Source organism: Ascaphus truei, unplaced genomic scaffold (assembly GCF_040206685.1).
Source record: "Ascaphus truei isolate aAscTru1 unplaced genomic scaffold, aAscTru1.hap1 HAP1_SCAFFOLD_341, whole genome shotgun sequence".
NCBI classification, from domain to species: Eukaryota; Metazoa; Chordata; class Amphibia; order Anura; family Ascaphidae; genus Ascaphus; species Ascaphus truei.
Window position 1 is genome coordinate 49,715 of NW_027456410.1, and position 16,843 is coordinate 66,557.

Here is a 16,843-nt window from a genome sequence, read left to right on the forward strand (position 1 = left end):
AGATCAGCGTCGGGGGGTGGAAGGGCAATCGGAAGAGAGATCAGCGTCGGGAGTGGAAGGGCAATCGGAAGACAGATCAGCGTCGGGGGGTGGAAGGGCAATCGGAAGAGAGATCAGCGTCGGGGGGTGGAAGGGCAATCGGAAGAGAGATCAGCGTCGGGGGGTGGAAGGGCAATCGGAAGAGAGATCAGCGTGGGGGGGGGGGTGGAAGGGCAATCGGAAGAGAGATCAGCGTCGGGGGGGGGCGGTGGAAGGGCAATCGGAAGAGAGATCAGCGTCGGGGGTGGAAGGGCAAACGGAAGAGAGATCAGCGTCGGGGGGTGGAAGGGCAATCGGAAGAGAGATCAGCGTCGGGGGGTGGAAGGGCAATCGGAAGAGAGATCAGCGTCGGGGGTGGAAGGGCAATCGGAAGAGAGATCAGCGTCGGGGGGTGGAAGGGCAATCGGAAGAGAGATCAGTGTCGGGGGGTGGAAGGGCAATCGGAAGAGAGATCAGCGTCGGGGGGTGGAAGGGCAATCGGAAGAGAGATCAGCGTCGGGGTGGAAGGGCAATCGGAAGAGAGATCAGCGTCGGGGGGTGGAAGGGCAATCGGAAGAGAGATCAGCATTGGGGGGGGGGCAATCGGAAGAGAGATCAGCGTCGGGGGGGGGCAATCGGAAGAGAGATCAGCGTCGGGGGGGCAATCGGAAGAGAGATCAGCGTCGGGGGGGGCAATCGGAAGAGATTTCAGCGTCGGGGTGGAAGGGCAATCGGAAGAGAGATCAGCGTCGGGGGGTGGAAGGGCAATTGGAAGAGAGATCAGCGTTGGGAGTGGAAGGGCAATCGGAAGAGAGATCAGCGTTGGGGGTGGAAGGGCAATCGGAAGAGAGATCAGCGTCGGGGGGTGGAAGAGCAATCGGAAGAGAGATCAGCGTCGGGGGGTGGAAGGGCAATCGGAAGAGAGATCAGCGTTGGGGGGGGGGCAATCGGAAGAGAGATCAGCGTCGGGGGGGGGGCAATCGGAAGAGAGATCAGCGTCGGGGGGGCAATCGGAAGAGAGATCAGCGTCGGGGGGGGGGCAATCGGAAGAGAGATCATCGTCGGGGGGGGGCAGTCGGAAGAGAGATCAGCGTCGGGGGGGGCAATCGGAAGAGAGATCAGCGTCGGGAGTGGAAGGGCAATCGGAAGAGAGATCAGCGTTGGGGTGGAAGGGCAATCGGAAGAGAGATCAGCGTCGGGGGGGGCAATCGGAAAAGAGATCAGCATCGGGGGGGGGCAATCGAAAGAGAGATCAGCGTCGGGGGGGGGGCAATCGGAAGAGAGATCAGCGTCGGAGGGTGGAAGGGCAATCGGAAGAGAGATCAGCGTCGGGGGGGGCAATCGGAAGAGAGATCAGCGTCGGGAGTGGAAGGGCAATCCCCTTGCACACTCCCGCCACACGCATACACATGCCCAGCCCCTCGCACACTCCCGCCCCGCCCCTTGCACACTCCCGCCACTCGCATACACGTGCCCCGCCCCTCGCACACTCGTGCCCCTTGCACACTCCTGCCCCGCCCCTCGCACACTCCCACCCCTCGCACACTCCTGCCCCTCGCACACTCCCGCCCCGTCCCTCGCACACTCCCGCCCCGTCCCTCGCACACTCGTGCCGTCCCTCGCACACTCGTGCCCCGCCCCTTGCACACTCCCGCCCCTCGCACACTCCCGCCCCTTGCACACTGGTGCCCTGCCCCTCTCACACTCCCGCCCTTCGCACACTCCCGCCCCTCGCACACTGCCGCCCTTTGCACACTCGTGCCCAGCCCCTCTCACACTCCCGCCCCTTGCACACTCGTGCCCTGCCCCTCTCACACTCCCGCCCCTTGCACACTCGTGCCCTGCCCCTCTCACACTCCCACCCCTCGCACACTCCCGCCCCTTGCACACTCGTGCCCTGCCCCTCTCACACTCCCGCCCCTTGCACACTCGTGCCCTGCCCCTCTCACACTCCCGTACACTCGCACACTCCCGCCCCTCACCATGAGCCAGTGTGCGCCTGAGCTCCAGCAGGCTGCGGAAGCTGAGTGAGGCCACGTGGGGTTTCCCCCATTGGTCGGTTTCCACCTCCACATCTTCCTCAAACTTTATCCAGCGCGCGGTCTCTTTCCACTGCATCTCCTGCCGCTTATCCAGGACCAACTCATTCAGCTCCACAAACACCTGGGGGAGAACGGGGGGAGCGTGAGGGAGGGGGAGCAGAGGGAGGGGGAGCGCGGTCTCCTTCCACTGCATCTCCTGCCGCTTATCCAGGACCAACTCATTCAGCTCCACAAACACCTGGGGGAGAACGGGGGGAGCGTGAGGGAGGGGGAGGAGAGGGAGGGGGAGCGCGGTCTCTTTCCACTGCATCTCCTGCCGCTTATCCAGGACCAACTCATTCAGCTCCACAAACACCTGGGGGAGAACGGGGGGAGCGTGAGGGAGGGGGAGCAGAGGGAGGGGGAGCGCGGTCTCCTTCCACTGCATCTCCTGCCGCTTATCCAGGACCAACTCATTCAGCTCCACAAACACCTGGGGGAGAACGGGGGGAGCGTGAGGGAGGGGGAGGAGAGGGAGGGAGAGCGCGGTCTCCTTCCACTGCATCTCCTGCCGCTTATCCAGGACCAACTCATTCAGCTCCACAAACACCTGGGGGAGAACGGGGGGAGCGTGAGGGAGGGGGAGCAGAGGGAGGGGGAGCGCGGTCTCCTTCCACTGCATCTCCTGCCGCTTATCCAGGACCAACTCATTCAGCTCCACAAACACCTGGGGGAGAACGGGGGGAGCGTGAGGGAGGGGGAGGAGAGGGAGGGGGAGCGCGGTCTCTTTCCACTGCATCTCCTGCCGCTTATCCAGGACCAACTCATTCAGCTCCACAAACACCTGGGGGAGAACGGGGGGAGCGTGAGGGAGGGGGAGCAGAGGGAGGGGGAGCGCGGTCTCTTTCCACTGCATCTCCTGCCGCTTATCCAGGACCAACTCATTCAGCTCCACAAACACCTGGAGGAGAACGGGGGGAGCGTGAGGGAGGGGGAGCAGAGGGAGGGGGAGCGCGGTCTCCTACCACTGCATCTCCTGCCGCTTATCCAGGACCAACTCATTCAGCTCCACAAACACCTGGGGGAGAACGGGGGGAGCGTGAGGGAGGGGGAGCAGAGGGAGGGGGAGCAGAGGGAGGGGGAGCGCGGTCTCTTTCCACTGCATCTCCTGCCGCTTATCCAGGACCAACTCATTCAGCTCCACAAACACCTGGGGGAGAACGGGGGGAGCGTGAGGGAGGGGGAGGAGAGGGAGGGGGAGCGCGGTCTCTTTCCACTGCATCTCCTGCCGCTTATCCAGGACCAACTCATTCAGCTCCACAAACACCTGGGGGAGAACGGGGGGAGCGTGAGGGAGGGGGAGCAGAGGGAGGGGGAGCGCGGTCTCTTTCCACTGCATCTCCTGCCGCTTATCCAGGACCAACTCATTCAGCTCCACAAACACCTGGGGGAGAACGGGGGGAGCGTGAGGGAGGGGGAGCAGAGGGAGGGGGAGCGCGGTCTCCTTCCACTGCATCTCCTGCCGCTTATCCAGGACCAACTCATTCAGCTCCACAAACACCTGGGGGAGAACGGGGGGAGCGTGAGGGAGGGGGAGGAGAGGGAGGGGGAGCGCGGTCTCTTTCCACTGCATCTCCTGCCGCTTATCCAGGACCAACTCATTCAGCTCCACAAACACCTGGGGGAGAACGGGGGGAGCGTGAGGGAGGGGGAGCAGAGGGAGGGGGAGCGCGGTCTCTTTCCACTGCATCTCCTGCCGCTTATCCAGGACCAACTCATTCAGCTCCACAAACACCTGGGGGAGAACGGGGGGAGCGTGAGGGAGGGGGAGGAGAGGGAGGGGGAGCGCGGTCTCCTTCCACTGCATCTCCTGCCGCTTATCCAGGACCAACTCATTCAGCTCCACAAACACCTGGGGGAGAACGGGGGGAGCGTGAGGGAGGGGGAGGAGAGGGAGGGGGAGCGCGGTCTCTTTCCACTGCATCTCCTGCCGCTTATCCAGGACCAACTCATTCAGCTCCACAAACACCTGGGGGAGAACGGGGGGAGCGTGAGGGAGGGGGAGGAGAGGGAGGGGGAGCGCGGTCTCTTTCCACTGCATCTCCTGCCGCTTATCCAGGACCAACTCATTCAGCTCCACAAACACCTGGGGGAGAACGGGGGGAGCGTGAGGGAGGGGGAGCAGAGGGAGGGGGAGCGCGGTCTCTTTCCACTGCATCTCCTGCCGCTTATCCAGGACCAACTCATTCAGCTCCACAAATACCTGGGGGAGAACGGGGGGAGCGTGAGGGAGGGGGAGCAGAGGGAGGGGGAGCGCGGTCTCTTTCCACTGCATCTCCTGCCGCTTATCCAGGACCAACTCATTCAGCTCCACAAACACCTGGGGGAGAACGGGGGGAGCGTGAGGGAGGAGCAGAGGGAGGGGGAGCGCGGTCTCCTTCCACTGCATCTCCTGCCGCTTATCCAGGACCAACTCATTCAGCTCCACAAACACATGGGGGAGAACGGGGGGAGCGTGAGGGAGGGGGAGGAGAGGCAGGGGGAGCGCGGTCTCTTTCCACTGCAACTCCTGCCGCTTATCCAGGACCAACTCATTCAGCTCCACAAACACCTGGGGGAGAACGGGGGGAGCGTGAGAGAGGGGGAGCAGAGGGAGGGGGAGCAGAGGGAGGGGGAGCGCGGTCTCCTTCCACTGCATCTCCTGCCGCTTATCCAGGACCAACTCATTCAGCTCCACAAACACCTGGGGGAGAACGGGGGGAGCGTGAGGGAGGGGGAGCCGAGGGAGGGGGAGCGCGGTCTCTTTCCACTGCATCTCCTGCCGCTTATCCAGGACCAACTCATTCAGCTCCACAAACACATGGGGGAGAACGGGGGGAGCGTGAGGGAGGGGGAGGAGAGGGAGGGGGAGCGCGGTCTCCTTCCACTGCATCTCCTGCCGCTTATCCAGGACCAACTCATTCAGCTCCACAAACACCTGGGGGAGAACGGGGGGAGCGTGAGGGAGGGGGAGCAGAGGGAGGGGGAGCGCGGTCTCCTTCCACTGCATCTCCTGCCGCTTATCCAGGACCAACTCATTCAGCTCCACAAACACCTGGGGGAGAACGGGGGGAGCGTGAGGGAGGGGGAGCAGAGGGAGGGGGAGCAGAGGGAGGGGGAGCGCGGTCTCCTTCCACTGCATCTCCTGCCGCTTATCCAGGACCAACTCATTCAGCTCCACAAACACCTGGGGGAGAACGGGGGGAGGGTGAGGGAGGGGGAGCAGAGGGAGGGAGAGCGCGGTCTCCTTCCACTGCATCTCCTGCCGCTTATCCAGGACCAACTCATTCAGCTCCACAAACACGTGGGGGAGAACGGGGGGAGGGTGAGGGAGGGGGAGGAGAGGGAGGGGGAGCGCGGTCTCCTTCCACTGCATCTCCTGCCGCTTATCCAGGACCAACTCATTCAGCTCCACAAACACCTGGGGGAGAACGGGGGGAGCGTGAGGGAGGGGGAGGAGAGGGAGGGGGAGCGCGGTCTCCTTCCACTGCATCTCCTGCCGCTTATCCAGGACCAACTCATTCAGCTCCACAAACACCTGGGGGAGAACGGGGGGAGCGTGAGGGAGGGGGAGCAGAGGGAGGGGGAGCAGAGGGAGGGGGAGCAGAGGGAGGGGGAGCGCGGTCTCTTTCCACTGCATCTCCTGCCGCTTATCCAGGACCAACTCATTCAGCTCCACAAACACCTGGGGGAGAACGGGGGGAGCGTGAGGGAGGGGGAGCAGAGGGAGGGGGAGCGCGGTCTCCTTCCACTGCATCTCCTGCCGCTTATCCAGGACCAACTCATTCAGCTCCACAAACACCTGGGGGAGAACGGGAGGAGCGTGAGGGAGGGGGAGCAGAGGGAGGGGGAGCGCGGTCTCTTTCCACTGCATCTCCTGCCGCTTATCCAGGACCAACTCATTCAGCTCCACAAACACCTGGGGGAGAACGGGGGGAGCGTGAGGGAGGGGGAGGAGAGGGAGGGGGAGCGCGGTCTCCTTCCACTGCATCTCCTGCCGCTTATCCAGGACCAACTCATTCAGCTCCACAAACACCTGGGGGAGAACGGGGGGAGCGTGAGGGAGGGGGAGCAGAGGGAGGGGGAGCGCGGTCTCCTTCCACTGCATCTCCTGCCGCTTATCCAGGACCAACTCATTCAGCTCCACAAACACCTGGGGGAGAACGGGGGGAGCGTGAGGGAGGGGGAGCCGAGGGAGGGGGAGCGCGGTCTCTTTCCACTGCATCTCCTGCCGCTTATCCAGGACCAACTCATTCAGCTCCACAAACACCTGGGGGAGAACGGGGGGAGCGTGAGGGAGGGGGAGGAGAGGGAGGGGGAGCGTGGTCTCCTTCCACTGCATCTCCTGCCGCTTATCCAGGACCAACTCATTCAGCTCCACAAACACCTGGGGGAGAACGGGGGGAGCGTGAGGGAGGAGCAGAGGGAGGGGGAGCGCGGTCTCCTTCCACTGCATCTCCTGCCGCTTATCCAGGACCAACTCATTCAGCTCCACAAACACCTGGGGGAGAACGGGGAGGCGTGAGAGAGGGGGAGCAGAAGGAGGGGGAGCGCGGTCTCCTTCCACTGCATCTCCTGCCGCTTATCCAGGACCAACTCATTCAGCTCCACAAACACCTGGGGGAGAACGGGGGGATGGTGAGGGAGGGGGAGCAGAGGGAGGGGGGGAAGAGGGGGGAGGAGAGGGAGGGGGAAGGGGAAGAGGGGCGGGGAGAGGGGAGGGAGGGAGAGATGGGGAGGGAGGGAGGGAGGGGAGAGACGGGGAGGGAGGGAGGGGGGAGGGTAAGAGGGGCGGGGAGGGACGGGGAGAGGGGAGGGAGAAGGAGGGGGAGTTGCAGTGTCACGCCTTGTGCGATTGCAGCGCCACGCTCTTGCTTACCTCGTGCGGTTGCAGTGCCACGCTCTTGCTTACCTCGTGCGGTTGCAGTGCCACGCTCTTGCTTACCTCGTGCGATTGCAGCGCCACGCTCTTGCTTACCTTGTGCGGTTGCAGTGCCACTCTCTTGCTTACCTCGTGTGGTTGCAGTGCCACGCTCTTGCTTGCCTCGTGCGGTTGCAGTGCCACGCTCTTGCTTACCTCGTGTGGTTGCAGTGCCACGCTCTTGCTTAACTCGTGCGGTTGCAGTGCCACGCTCTTGCTTACCTCGTGCGGTTGCAGTGCCACGCTGTCATGGGAGAGGGGGTTTGGCCCGGTATTAAAGGGGTTACACCCCATTTGGCCACCCCCTGCTCTCACTTGGGAAGCAAGGGGTTAACTGGACTGCGGTCCAGTAATGTGTTTTTACCCTGCTTCAGCAACCAAATGTATATTCCCCTGTAAATGTGTATTGTTCCCATTCCAGTGTTGGCACCAATACACACTGGGATTGATGCGGGAGGGAATGGGTTAATGTTAATTCAGTGTTTATAGCCCTTTGTTCCCTTTTCCTGTCTTTTCAGGCTCCATTTTGCAGCCTCCCATAGTTCGCCATTGCAGCTCCATGCATTCCAATGGCGTATCTGGCGGTTTTGGGCCTGTTTCCAGTGAAGACCAGCAGGTGGCGTCCGAGAGGAGGAGCGGCGGTTTCCCATTGTAAGTCAATGGGGCCCTTGACTTCAATGGGGATTCCTCGACGCCATCCAAACCGGAAAACCGCAAGAGCGGATACAATGTCTTTAAAAAGAGCTTTTATCACTACAAGTTCAAGGTCAATTACAATTGGCGTGGGTACCTTAGGCTCTAGGGCACCCAGAAATAAAATTATTTTTGCCCCTAGCTCCTAGGCACCCCCACACACGACCACCACCGGGTCCAAGAATGAGGGACCCCCCGGTAAAGGGTCGAGCTCAGCAGGAGGGTCGTGCCATTGACTCTAATGGCGGAGCGGAGGTCCCATTGAATCCAATGGCGGCGCTGGCCCATGCATTGCCTATGGCGGCGCCGGCCATTGATTCCAATGGGGAAAAACCGCGAGGCGTTAAAACGGCTAAGTCCGAAAGTGTAAAATGTGTAAGCCCATATCTCCGGTTCTGTGAGGACCAGAGGGTTGGGAGTTGGGTCACATGTAGTCACTGTTCCGGCATGACTGCATGGCCATTTCCAGCCCTCTCCGAACAACCAGACGGAGTATGGGCAAATGTGAAAAATTGTGGTTTTCCTATAGACTTCAATGGGGGAGTTGCTCCATTGAAAGCCTATAGCGGCGGAGCCCGTTGATTTCAATGGGAAAGCGTGAAAAGCAGAGATTCATTTTTAGAGCGGAGAATCCTGCATTAAAGTAATAAGAATTGTAACTAGTTTTTTGGTATCTCCGGTTCTGGGGGTCGCAGAGAGCTGAAACTTGGCTACCTTGGAGAGTCACCTCCGGCATGAGGGACTGGCCCAATTCAGCCCACTGGGCCCAACAGAACAGATTATTTTAATATGTGAAGATATTAAAGAGTGAAATGTATTTTGGGTCTGGTATAAAAACTCAGAGCCCATATGGTATGTTAATGGTCAGGGAGGGAGACAAGTGGTCTATCATAAACTCCTGATCAAAGACTCCCCCACCCTGCTTGGGTATGCGAACACAAAGGAATGCAGGACATGGGTACTTGATATTAAGTGTTGTACATCACACCTTGGACAAAGGGTATCCTGGCAAAGCCAGACTTTAAGACGCCAAGCTTGTGGGCGGGGGGTTAGGGAAATAAGCCCCTGATTAGAATAATATCCGGGTATTAAGGTGCCCCTCAGGTGAGGTGGCGAGGAGAGATTGGGTGCAGGTAATTGTTCTCCAATGGCCTGCACTCAATAATAAAGTATAGGATTGGAATTACATATAAACCAGTGTCAGTCCTATACTCAGTGGTCTTCGTGTCTTTTCGTGATGTCTTCATCTGAACCTGTATTGTGGGAGAAATTGCCAATCCTGTATCCTGATGGCTTTCTTGTCCAACCCCTGAAGTAAGTGTATATTTTGCCTGTTATTTGTATATCTTGTGTGTTCACCTTCTTTAAGGAATAAACTATATTTATTATATCTAAGCCGTGTTCAATTCAACCCAGAGATATATTTTGGTGTGTATTATTACAACCTATCACTAGCTACCGTGCCACGCTTACCTCGTGTAATTGCAGTGCCACGCTCTTGCTTACCTCGTGCGGTTGCAGTGCCACGCTCTTGCTTACCTCGTGCGGTTGCAGTGCCACGCTCTTGCTTACCTCGTGCCGTTGCAGTGCCACGCTCTTGCTTACCTCGTGGGGTTGCAGTGCCAAGCTCTTGCTTACCTCGCATGGTTGCCGTGTCACGCTCTTGCTTACCTCGTGTAATTGCAGTGCCACGCTCTTGCTTACCATGTGCGGTTGCAGTGCCACGCTCTTGCTTACCTCGTGCGGTTGCAGTGCCACGCTCTTGCTTACATCGTGCGGTTGCAGTGCCACGCTCTTGCTTACCTCGTGCGGTTGCAGTGCCACGCTCTTGCTTACCTCGTGCGGTTGCAGTGCCACGCTCTTACTTACCTCGTCTAATTGCAGTGCCACGCTCTTGCTTACCTCGTGTAATTGCAGTGCCACGCTCTTGCTTACCTCGTGTGGTTGCAGTGCCACGCTCTTGCTTACCTCGTGCGGTTGCAGTGCCACGCTCTTGCTTACCTCGTGCGGTTGCAGTGCCACACTCTTGCTTACCTCGGGCGGTTGCAGTGCCACGCTCTTGCTTACCTCGTGCGGTTGCAGTGCCACGCTCTTGCTTACCTCATGCGGTTGCAGTGCCACGCTCTTGCTTACCTCATGCGGTTGCAGTTCCACGCTCTTGCTTACCTCGTATGGTTGCAGTGCCACGCTCTTGCTTACCTCGTGCGGTTGCAGTGCCACGCTCTTGCTTACCTTGTGCGGTTGCAGTGCCATGCTCTTGCTTACCTCGTGTAATTGCAGTGCCACGCTCTTGCTTACCTCGTGCGGTTGCAGTGCCACGCTCTTGCTTACCTCGTGCGGTTGCAGTGCCACGCTCTTGCTTACCTCGTGTAATTGCAGTGCCACGCTCTTGCTTACCTTGTGCGGTTGCAGTGCCACGCTCTTGCTTACCTCGTGCGGTTGCAGTGCCACGCTCTTGCTTACCTCGTGCGGTTGCAGTGCCACGCTCTTGCTTACCTCGTGTAATTGCAGTGCCACGCTCTTGCTTACCTCGTGCGGTTGCAGTGCCACGCTCTTGCTTACCTCGTGCGGTTGCAGTGCCACGCTCTTGCTTACCTCGTGCGGTTGCAGTGCCACGCTCTTGCTTACCTTGTGAGGTTTCAGTGCCACGCTCTTGCTTACCTCGCGCGGTTGCAGTGCCACGCTCTTGCTTACCTCGGGCGGTTGCAGTGCCACGCTCTTGCTTACCTCGTGCGGTTGCAGTGCCACGCTCTTGCTTACCTCGGGCGGTTGCAGTGCCACGCTCTTGCTTACCTCGGGCGGTTGCAGTGCCACGCTCTTGCTTACCTCGTGCGGTTGCAGTGCCACGCTCTTGCTTACCTCGTGCGGTTGCAGTGCCACGCTCTTGCTTACCTCGTGTAATTGCAGTGCCACGCTCTTGCTTACCTCGTGTAATTGCAGTGCCACGTTCTTGCTTACCTCTTGCGGTTGCAGTGCCACGCTCTTGATTACCTCGTGCGGTTGCAGTGCCACGCTCTTGCTTACCTCGTGCGGTTGCAGTGCCACGCTCTTGCTTACCTCGTGCGGTTGCAGTGCCACGCTCTTGCTTACCTCGTGCAGTTGCAGTGCCACGCTCTTGCTTACCTCGTGTAATTGCAGTGCCACGCTCTTGCTCACCTCGTGCGGTTGCAGTGCCACGCTCTTGCTTACCTCGTGCGGTTGCAGTGCCACGCTCTTGCTTACCTCGTGCGGTTGCAGTGCCACGCTCTTGCTTACCTCGTGCGGTTGCAGTGCCACGCTCTTGCTTACCTCGTGCGGTTGCAGTGCCACGCTCTTGCTTACCTCGTGTGGTTGCAGTGCCACGCTCTTGCTTACCTCGTGTGGTTGCAGTGCCACGCTCTTGCTTACCTCGTGCGGTTGCAGTGCCACGCTCTTGCTTACCTCGTGTGGTTGCAGTGCCACGCTCTTGCTTACCTTGTGCGGTTGCAGTGCCACGCTCTTGCTTACCTCGTGCGGTTGCAGTGCCACGCTCTTGCTTACCTCGTGCGATTGCAGTGCCACGCTCTTGCTTACCTCGTGCGATTGCAGTGCCACGCTCTTGCTTACCTCGTGCGGTTGCAGTGCCACGCTCTTGCTTACCTCGTGCGATTGCAGTGCCACGCTCTTGCTTACCTCGTGCGGTTGCAGTGCCACGCTCTTGCTTACCTCGTGCGTTTGCAGTGCCACGCTCTTGCTTACCTCGTGCGGTTGCAGTGCCACGCTCTTGCTTACCTCGTGCGATTGCAGTGCCACGCTCTTGCTTACCTCGTGCGATTGCAGTGCCACGCTCTTGCTTACCTCGTGTGGTTGCAGTGCCACGCTCTTGCTTACCTTGTGTGGTTGCAGTGCCACGCTCTTGCTTACCTTGTGCGGTTGCAGTGCCACGCTCTTGCTTACCTCGTGCGGTTGCAGTGCCACGCTCTTGCTTACCTCGTGCGGTTGCAGTGCCACGCTCTTGCTCACCTCGTGCGGTTGCAGTGCCACGCTCTTGCTTACCTCGCGGGGTTGCAGTGCCAAGCTCTTGCTCACCTCGCGCGGTTGCAGTGCCACGCTCTTGCTTACCTCGTGCGATTGCAGTGCCACGCTCTTGCTTACCTCGTGCGGTTGCAGTGCCACGCTCTTGCTTACCTCACGCGGTTGCAGTGCCACGCTCTTGCTTACCTCGCATGGTTGCAGTGCCACGCTCTTGCTTGCCTCGTGCGGTTGCAGTGCCACGCTCTTGCTTACCTCGTGCGGTTGCAGTGCCACGCTCTTGCTTACCTCGTGTGGTTGCAGTGCCACGCTCTTGCTTACCTCGTGCGGTTGCAGTGCCACGCTCTTGCTTACCTCGTGCGGTTGCAGTGCCACGCTCTTGCTTACCTCGTGCGGTTGCAGTGCCACGCTCTTGCTTACCTCGTGGGGTTGCAGTGCCACGCTCTTGCTTACCTCGTGCGGTTGCAGTGCCACGCTCTTGCTTACCTCGTGCGGTTGCAGTGCCACGCTCTTGCTTACCTTGTGCGGTTGCAGTGCCACGCTCTTGCTTACCTCGTGCGGTTGCAGTGCCACGCTCTTGCTTACCTCGTGCGGTTGCAGTGCCACGCTCTTGCTTACCTCGTGCGGTTGCAGTGCCACGCTCTTGCTTACCTCGTGCGGTTGCAGTGCCACGCTCTTGCTTACCTCGTGGGGTTGCAGTGCCACGCTCTTGCTTACCTCGTGCGGTTGCAGTGCCACGCTCTTGCTTACCTTGTGCGGTTGCAGTGCCACGCTCTTGCTTACCTCGTGGGGTTGCAGTGCCACGCTCTTGCTTACCTTGTGCGGTTGCAGTGCCACGCTCTTGCTTACCTTGTGCGGTTGCAGTGCCACGCTCTTGCTTTCCTCGTGCGGTTGCAGTGCCACGCTCTTGCTTTCCTCGTGCGGTTGCAGTGCCACGCTCTTGCTTACCTCGTGCGGTTGCAGTGCCACGCTCTTGCTTACCTCGTGCGGTTGCAGTGCCACGCTCTTGCTTACCTCGTGCGGTTGCAGTGCCACGCTCTTGCTTACCTCGTGCGGTTGCAGTGCCACGCTCTTGCTTTCCTCGTGCGGTTGCAGTGCCACGCTCTTGCTTTCCTCGTGCGGTTGCAGTGCCACGCTCTTGCTTACCTCGTGCGGTTGCAGTGCCACGCTCTTGCTTACCACGTGTAATTGCAGTGCCACGCTCTTGCTTACCTCGTGCGGTTGCAGTGCCACGCTCTTGCTTACCTCGTGGGGTTGCAGTGCCACGCTCTTGCGGTGGCGGACGCTTCGCTCGCTGTGTTCTTTGCCGGTGTGAATCACGTGGCCTTTGCTCTTGCGCACGAGATGTCGCCGTACAGCGGGAAGGTCCTCAAATCGGTGACCTGCGCACGTAAGAGTGTTACTGTGTACACGTCTGTGTGTGTGCGCATCACTGTGTGTGTGTACACGTCTGTGTGTGTGTGCGCATCACTGTGTGTACACGTCTGTGTGTGCGCATCACTGTGTGTGTACACGTCTGTGTGTGTGCGCATCACTGTGTGTGTGTACACGTCTGTGTGTGTGTGCGCATCACTGTGTGTACACGTCTGTGTGTGCGCATCACTGTGTGTGTGCACGTCTGTGTGTGTGTGTGCGCATCACTGTGTGTGTACACGTCTGTGTGTGTGCGCATCACTGTGTGTGTACACGTCTGTGTGTGTGCGCATCACTGTGTGTGTGCGCATCACTGTGTGTACACGTCTGTGTGTGCGCATCACTGTGTGTGTGCACGTCTGTGTGTGTGTGTGCGCATCACTGTGTGTGTGCACGTCTGTGTGTGTGTGCGCATCACTGTGTGTGTACACGTCTGTGTGTGTGTGTACACGTCTGTGTGTGTGCGCATCACTGTGTGTGTGCGCATCACTGTGTGTACACGTCTGTGTGTGCGCGCATCACTGTGTGTGTGCATGTGTGTGTGTGCGCGTCTGTGTGTGTGCACGTCTGTGTGTGTGCGCGTCTGTGTGTGTGCACGTCTGTGTGTGTGCACGTCTGTGTGTGTGCGCGCGTCTGTGTGTGTGCACGTCTGTGTGTGTGCACGTCTGTGTGTGTGCACGTCTGTGTGTGTGCACGTCTGTGTGTGTGCGTGCGTCTGTGTGTGTGCACGTCTGTGTGTGTGCACGTCTGTGTGTGCGCATCACTGTGTGTGTGCGCGTCACTGTGTGTGTGCACGTCTGTGTGTGTGTGCGCAGCACTGTGTGTGTGCACGTCTGTGTGTGTGTGCGCATCACTGTGTGTGTACACGTCTGTGTGTGTGCGCATCACTGTGTGTGTGCGCATCACTGTGTGTACACGTCTGTGTGTGCGCGCATCACTGTGTGTGTGCATGTGCGTGTGTGTGCGCGTCTGTGTGTGTGCACGTCTGTGTGTGTGCACGTCTGTGTGTGTACGCGTCTGTGTGTGTGCACGTCTGTGTGTGTGCACGTCTGTGTGTGTGCGCGCGTCTGTGTGTGTGCACGTCTGTGTGTGTGCACGTCTGTGTGTGTGCGCGTCTGTGTGTGTGCGCACGTCTGTGTGTGTGTGCACGTCTGTGTGTGTGCGCGCGTCTGTGTGTGTGCACGTCTGTGTGTGTGCACGTCTGTGTGTGCGCATCACTGTGTGTGTGCGCGTCACTGTGTGTGTGCACGTCTGTGTGTGTGTGCGCAGCACTGTGTGTGTGCACGTCTGTGTGTGTGTGCGCATCACTGTGTGTGTACACGTCTGTGTGTGTGCACGTCTGTGTGTGTGTGCGCATCACTGTGTGTGTGCACGTCTGTGTGTGTGTGTGCGCATCACTGTGTGTGTACACGTCTGTGTGTGTGCACGTCTGTGTGTGTGCGCATCACTGTGTGTGTGCGCGTCACTGTGTGTGTGCACGTCTGTGTGTGTGTGTGCACGTCTGTGTGTGCGCATCACTGTGTGTGTGCACGTCTGTGTGTGTGTGCGCATCACTGTGTGTGTGCACGTCTGTGTGTGTGCACGTCTGTGTGTGTGTGCGCGTCACTGTGTGTGTGCACGTCTGTGTGTGTGTGCGCATCACTGTGTGTGTACACGTCTGTGTGTGTGTGCGCATCACTGTGTGTGTGCACGTCTGTGTGTGTGCACGTCTGTGTGTGTGTGCACATCACTGTGTGTGTGCGCGTCACTGTGTGTGTGCACGTCTGTGTGTGTGTGCGCATCACTGTGTGTGTGCACGTCTGTGTGTGTGCATCACTGTGTGTACACGTCTGTGTGTGTGTGCGCATCACTGTGTGTGTACACGTCTGTGTGTGTGTGCGCATCACTGTGTGTGTGCACGTCTGTGTATGTGGGCGTCACTGTGTGTGGGCACGTCTGTGTGTGTGTGCGCATCACTGTGTGTACACGTCTGTGTGTGTGCGCATCACTGTGTGTGCTCATCACTGTGTGTGTGCACGTCTGTGTTTGTGTGCGCATCACTGTGTTTGTGCACGTCTGTGTGTGTGTGCGCATCACTGTGTGTGTGTGCTCATCACTCTGTGTGTACATGTCTGTGTGTGTACACGTCTGTGTGTGTGTACATGTCTGTGTGTGTACACGTCTGTGTGTGTGCTCATCACTGTGTGTGTACACGTCTGTGTGTGTGCACATCACTGTGTGTGTGCTCATCACTGTGTGTACACGTCTGTGTGTGTGCACATCACTATGTGTGTACACGTCTGTGTGTGTGCTCATCACTGTGTGTGTACACGTCTGTGTGTGTGCGCATCACTGTGTGTACACATCTGTGTGTGTGCGCATCACTGTGTGTGTGCACGTCTGTGTGTGTGTGTGCATCACTGTGTGTGTGTGCACGTCTGTGTGTGTGTGTGCGCATCACTGTGTGTGTACACGTCTGTGTGTGTGCACATCACTGTGTGTTACACGACTGTGTGTGTGCACGTCTGTGTGTGTGTGTGCACATCACTGTGTGTGTACATGTCTGTGTGTGTGCACATCACTGTGTGTGTACACGTCAGTGTGTGTGCGCATCACTGTGTGTGTGCACGTCTGTGTGTGTGTGCTCATCACTGTGTGTGTACTCATCACTGTGTGTGTACACGTCGGTGTGTGTGTGCGCGTCACTGTGTGTGTGCACGTCTGTGTGCGCATCACTGTGTGAGTGCGCATCACTGTGTGTGTGCTCATCACTGTGTGTGTACACGTCTGTGTGTGTGTGCGCATCACTGTGTGTGTGCACGTCTGTGTGTGTGCGCATCACTGTGTGTACACGTCTGTGTGTGTGCGCATCACTGTGTGTGTGCTCATCACTGTGTGTGTGCACGTCTGTGTGTGTGTGCGCATCACTGTGTGTGTGCACGTCTGTGTGTGTGTGCGCATCACTGTGTGTGTGCACGTCTGTGTGTGTGTGCTCATCACTGTGTGTGCACGTCTGTGTGTGTACTCATCACTGTGTGTGTACACGTCTGTGTGTGTGCACATCACTGTGTGTGTACACGTCAGTGTGTGTGCGCATCACTGTGTGTGTGCACGTCTGTGTGTGTGTGCGCATCACTGTGTGTGTGCTCATCACTGTGTGTACACGTCTGTGTGTGTGCACATCACTATGTGTGTACACGTCTGTGTGTGTGCTCATCACTGTGTGTGTACACGTCTGTGTGTGTGCGCATCACTGTGTGTACACATCTGTGTGTGTGCGCATCACTGTGTGTGTGCACGTCTGTGTGTGTGTGCACGTCTGTGTGTGTGTGCGCATCACTGTGTGTGTACACGTCTGTGTGTGTGCACATCACTGTGTGTTACACGACTGTGTGTGTGCACGTCTGTGTGTGTGTGTGTGCACATCACTGTGTGTGTACATGTCTGTGTGTGTGCACTTCACTATGTGTGTGCACGTCTGTGTGTGTGCACATCACTGTGTGTGCCCACGTCTGTGTATGTGCATATCACTGTGTGTGTACACGTCTGTGGGGGTGCACATCACTGTGTGTACACCTCTGTGTGTGCACATCACTGTGTGTGTACACATCTGTGTGTGCGCATCACTGTGTGTGTACACGTCTGTGTGTGCGCATCACTGTGTGTGTACATGTCTGTGTGTGCGCATCACTGTGTGTGCACGTCTGTGTGTGTGCACATCACTATGTGTGTACACGTCTGTGTGTGTGCGCATCACTGTGTGTGTACA

The 16,843-nt window shown here is 58.6% G+C and overlaps 1 protein-coding gene across 1 annotated transcript in view; it reads right to left on the reverse strand.

Annotated features, from left to right (window-relative positions):
- The window catches only part of LOC142483597 (anion exchange protein 2-like), a gene marked incomplete at its 3' end in the record, with an annotated part of 167,173 nt that overhangs the window by 49,255 nt on the left and 101,075 nt on the right, over positions 1-16,843 (reverse strand). The window contains 2 exon segments of the mRNA XM_075583610.1: positions 2,001-2,181; positions 12,928-13,064. Coding sequence (XP_075439725.1) covers positions 2,001-2,181; positions 12,928-13,064 — 318 coding nt within the window.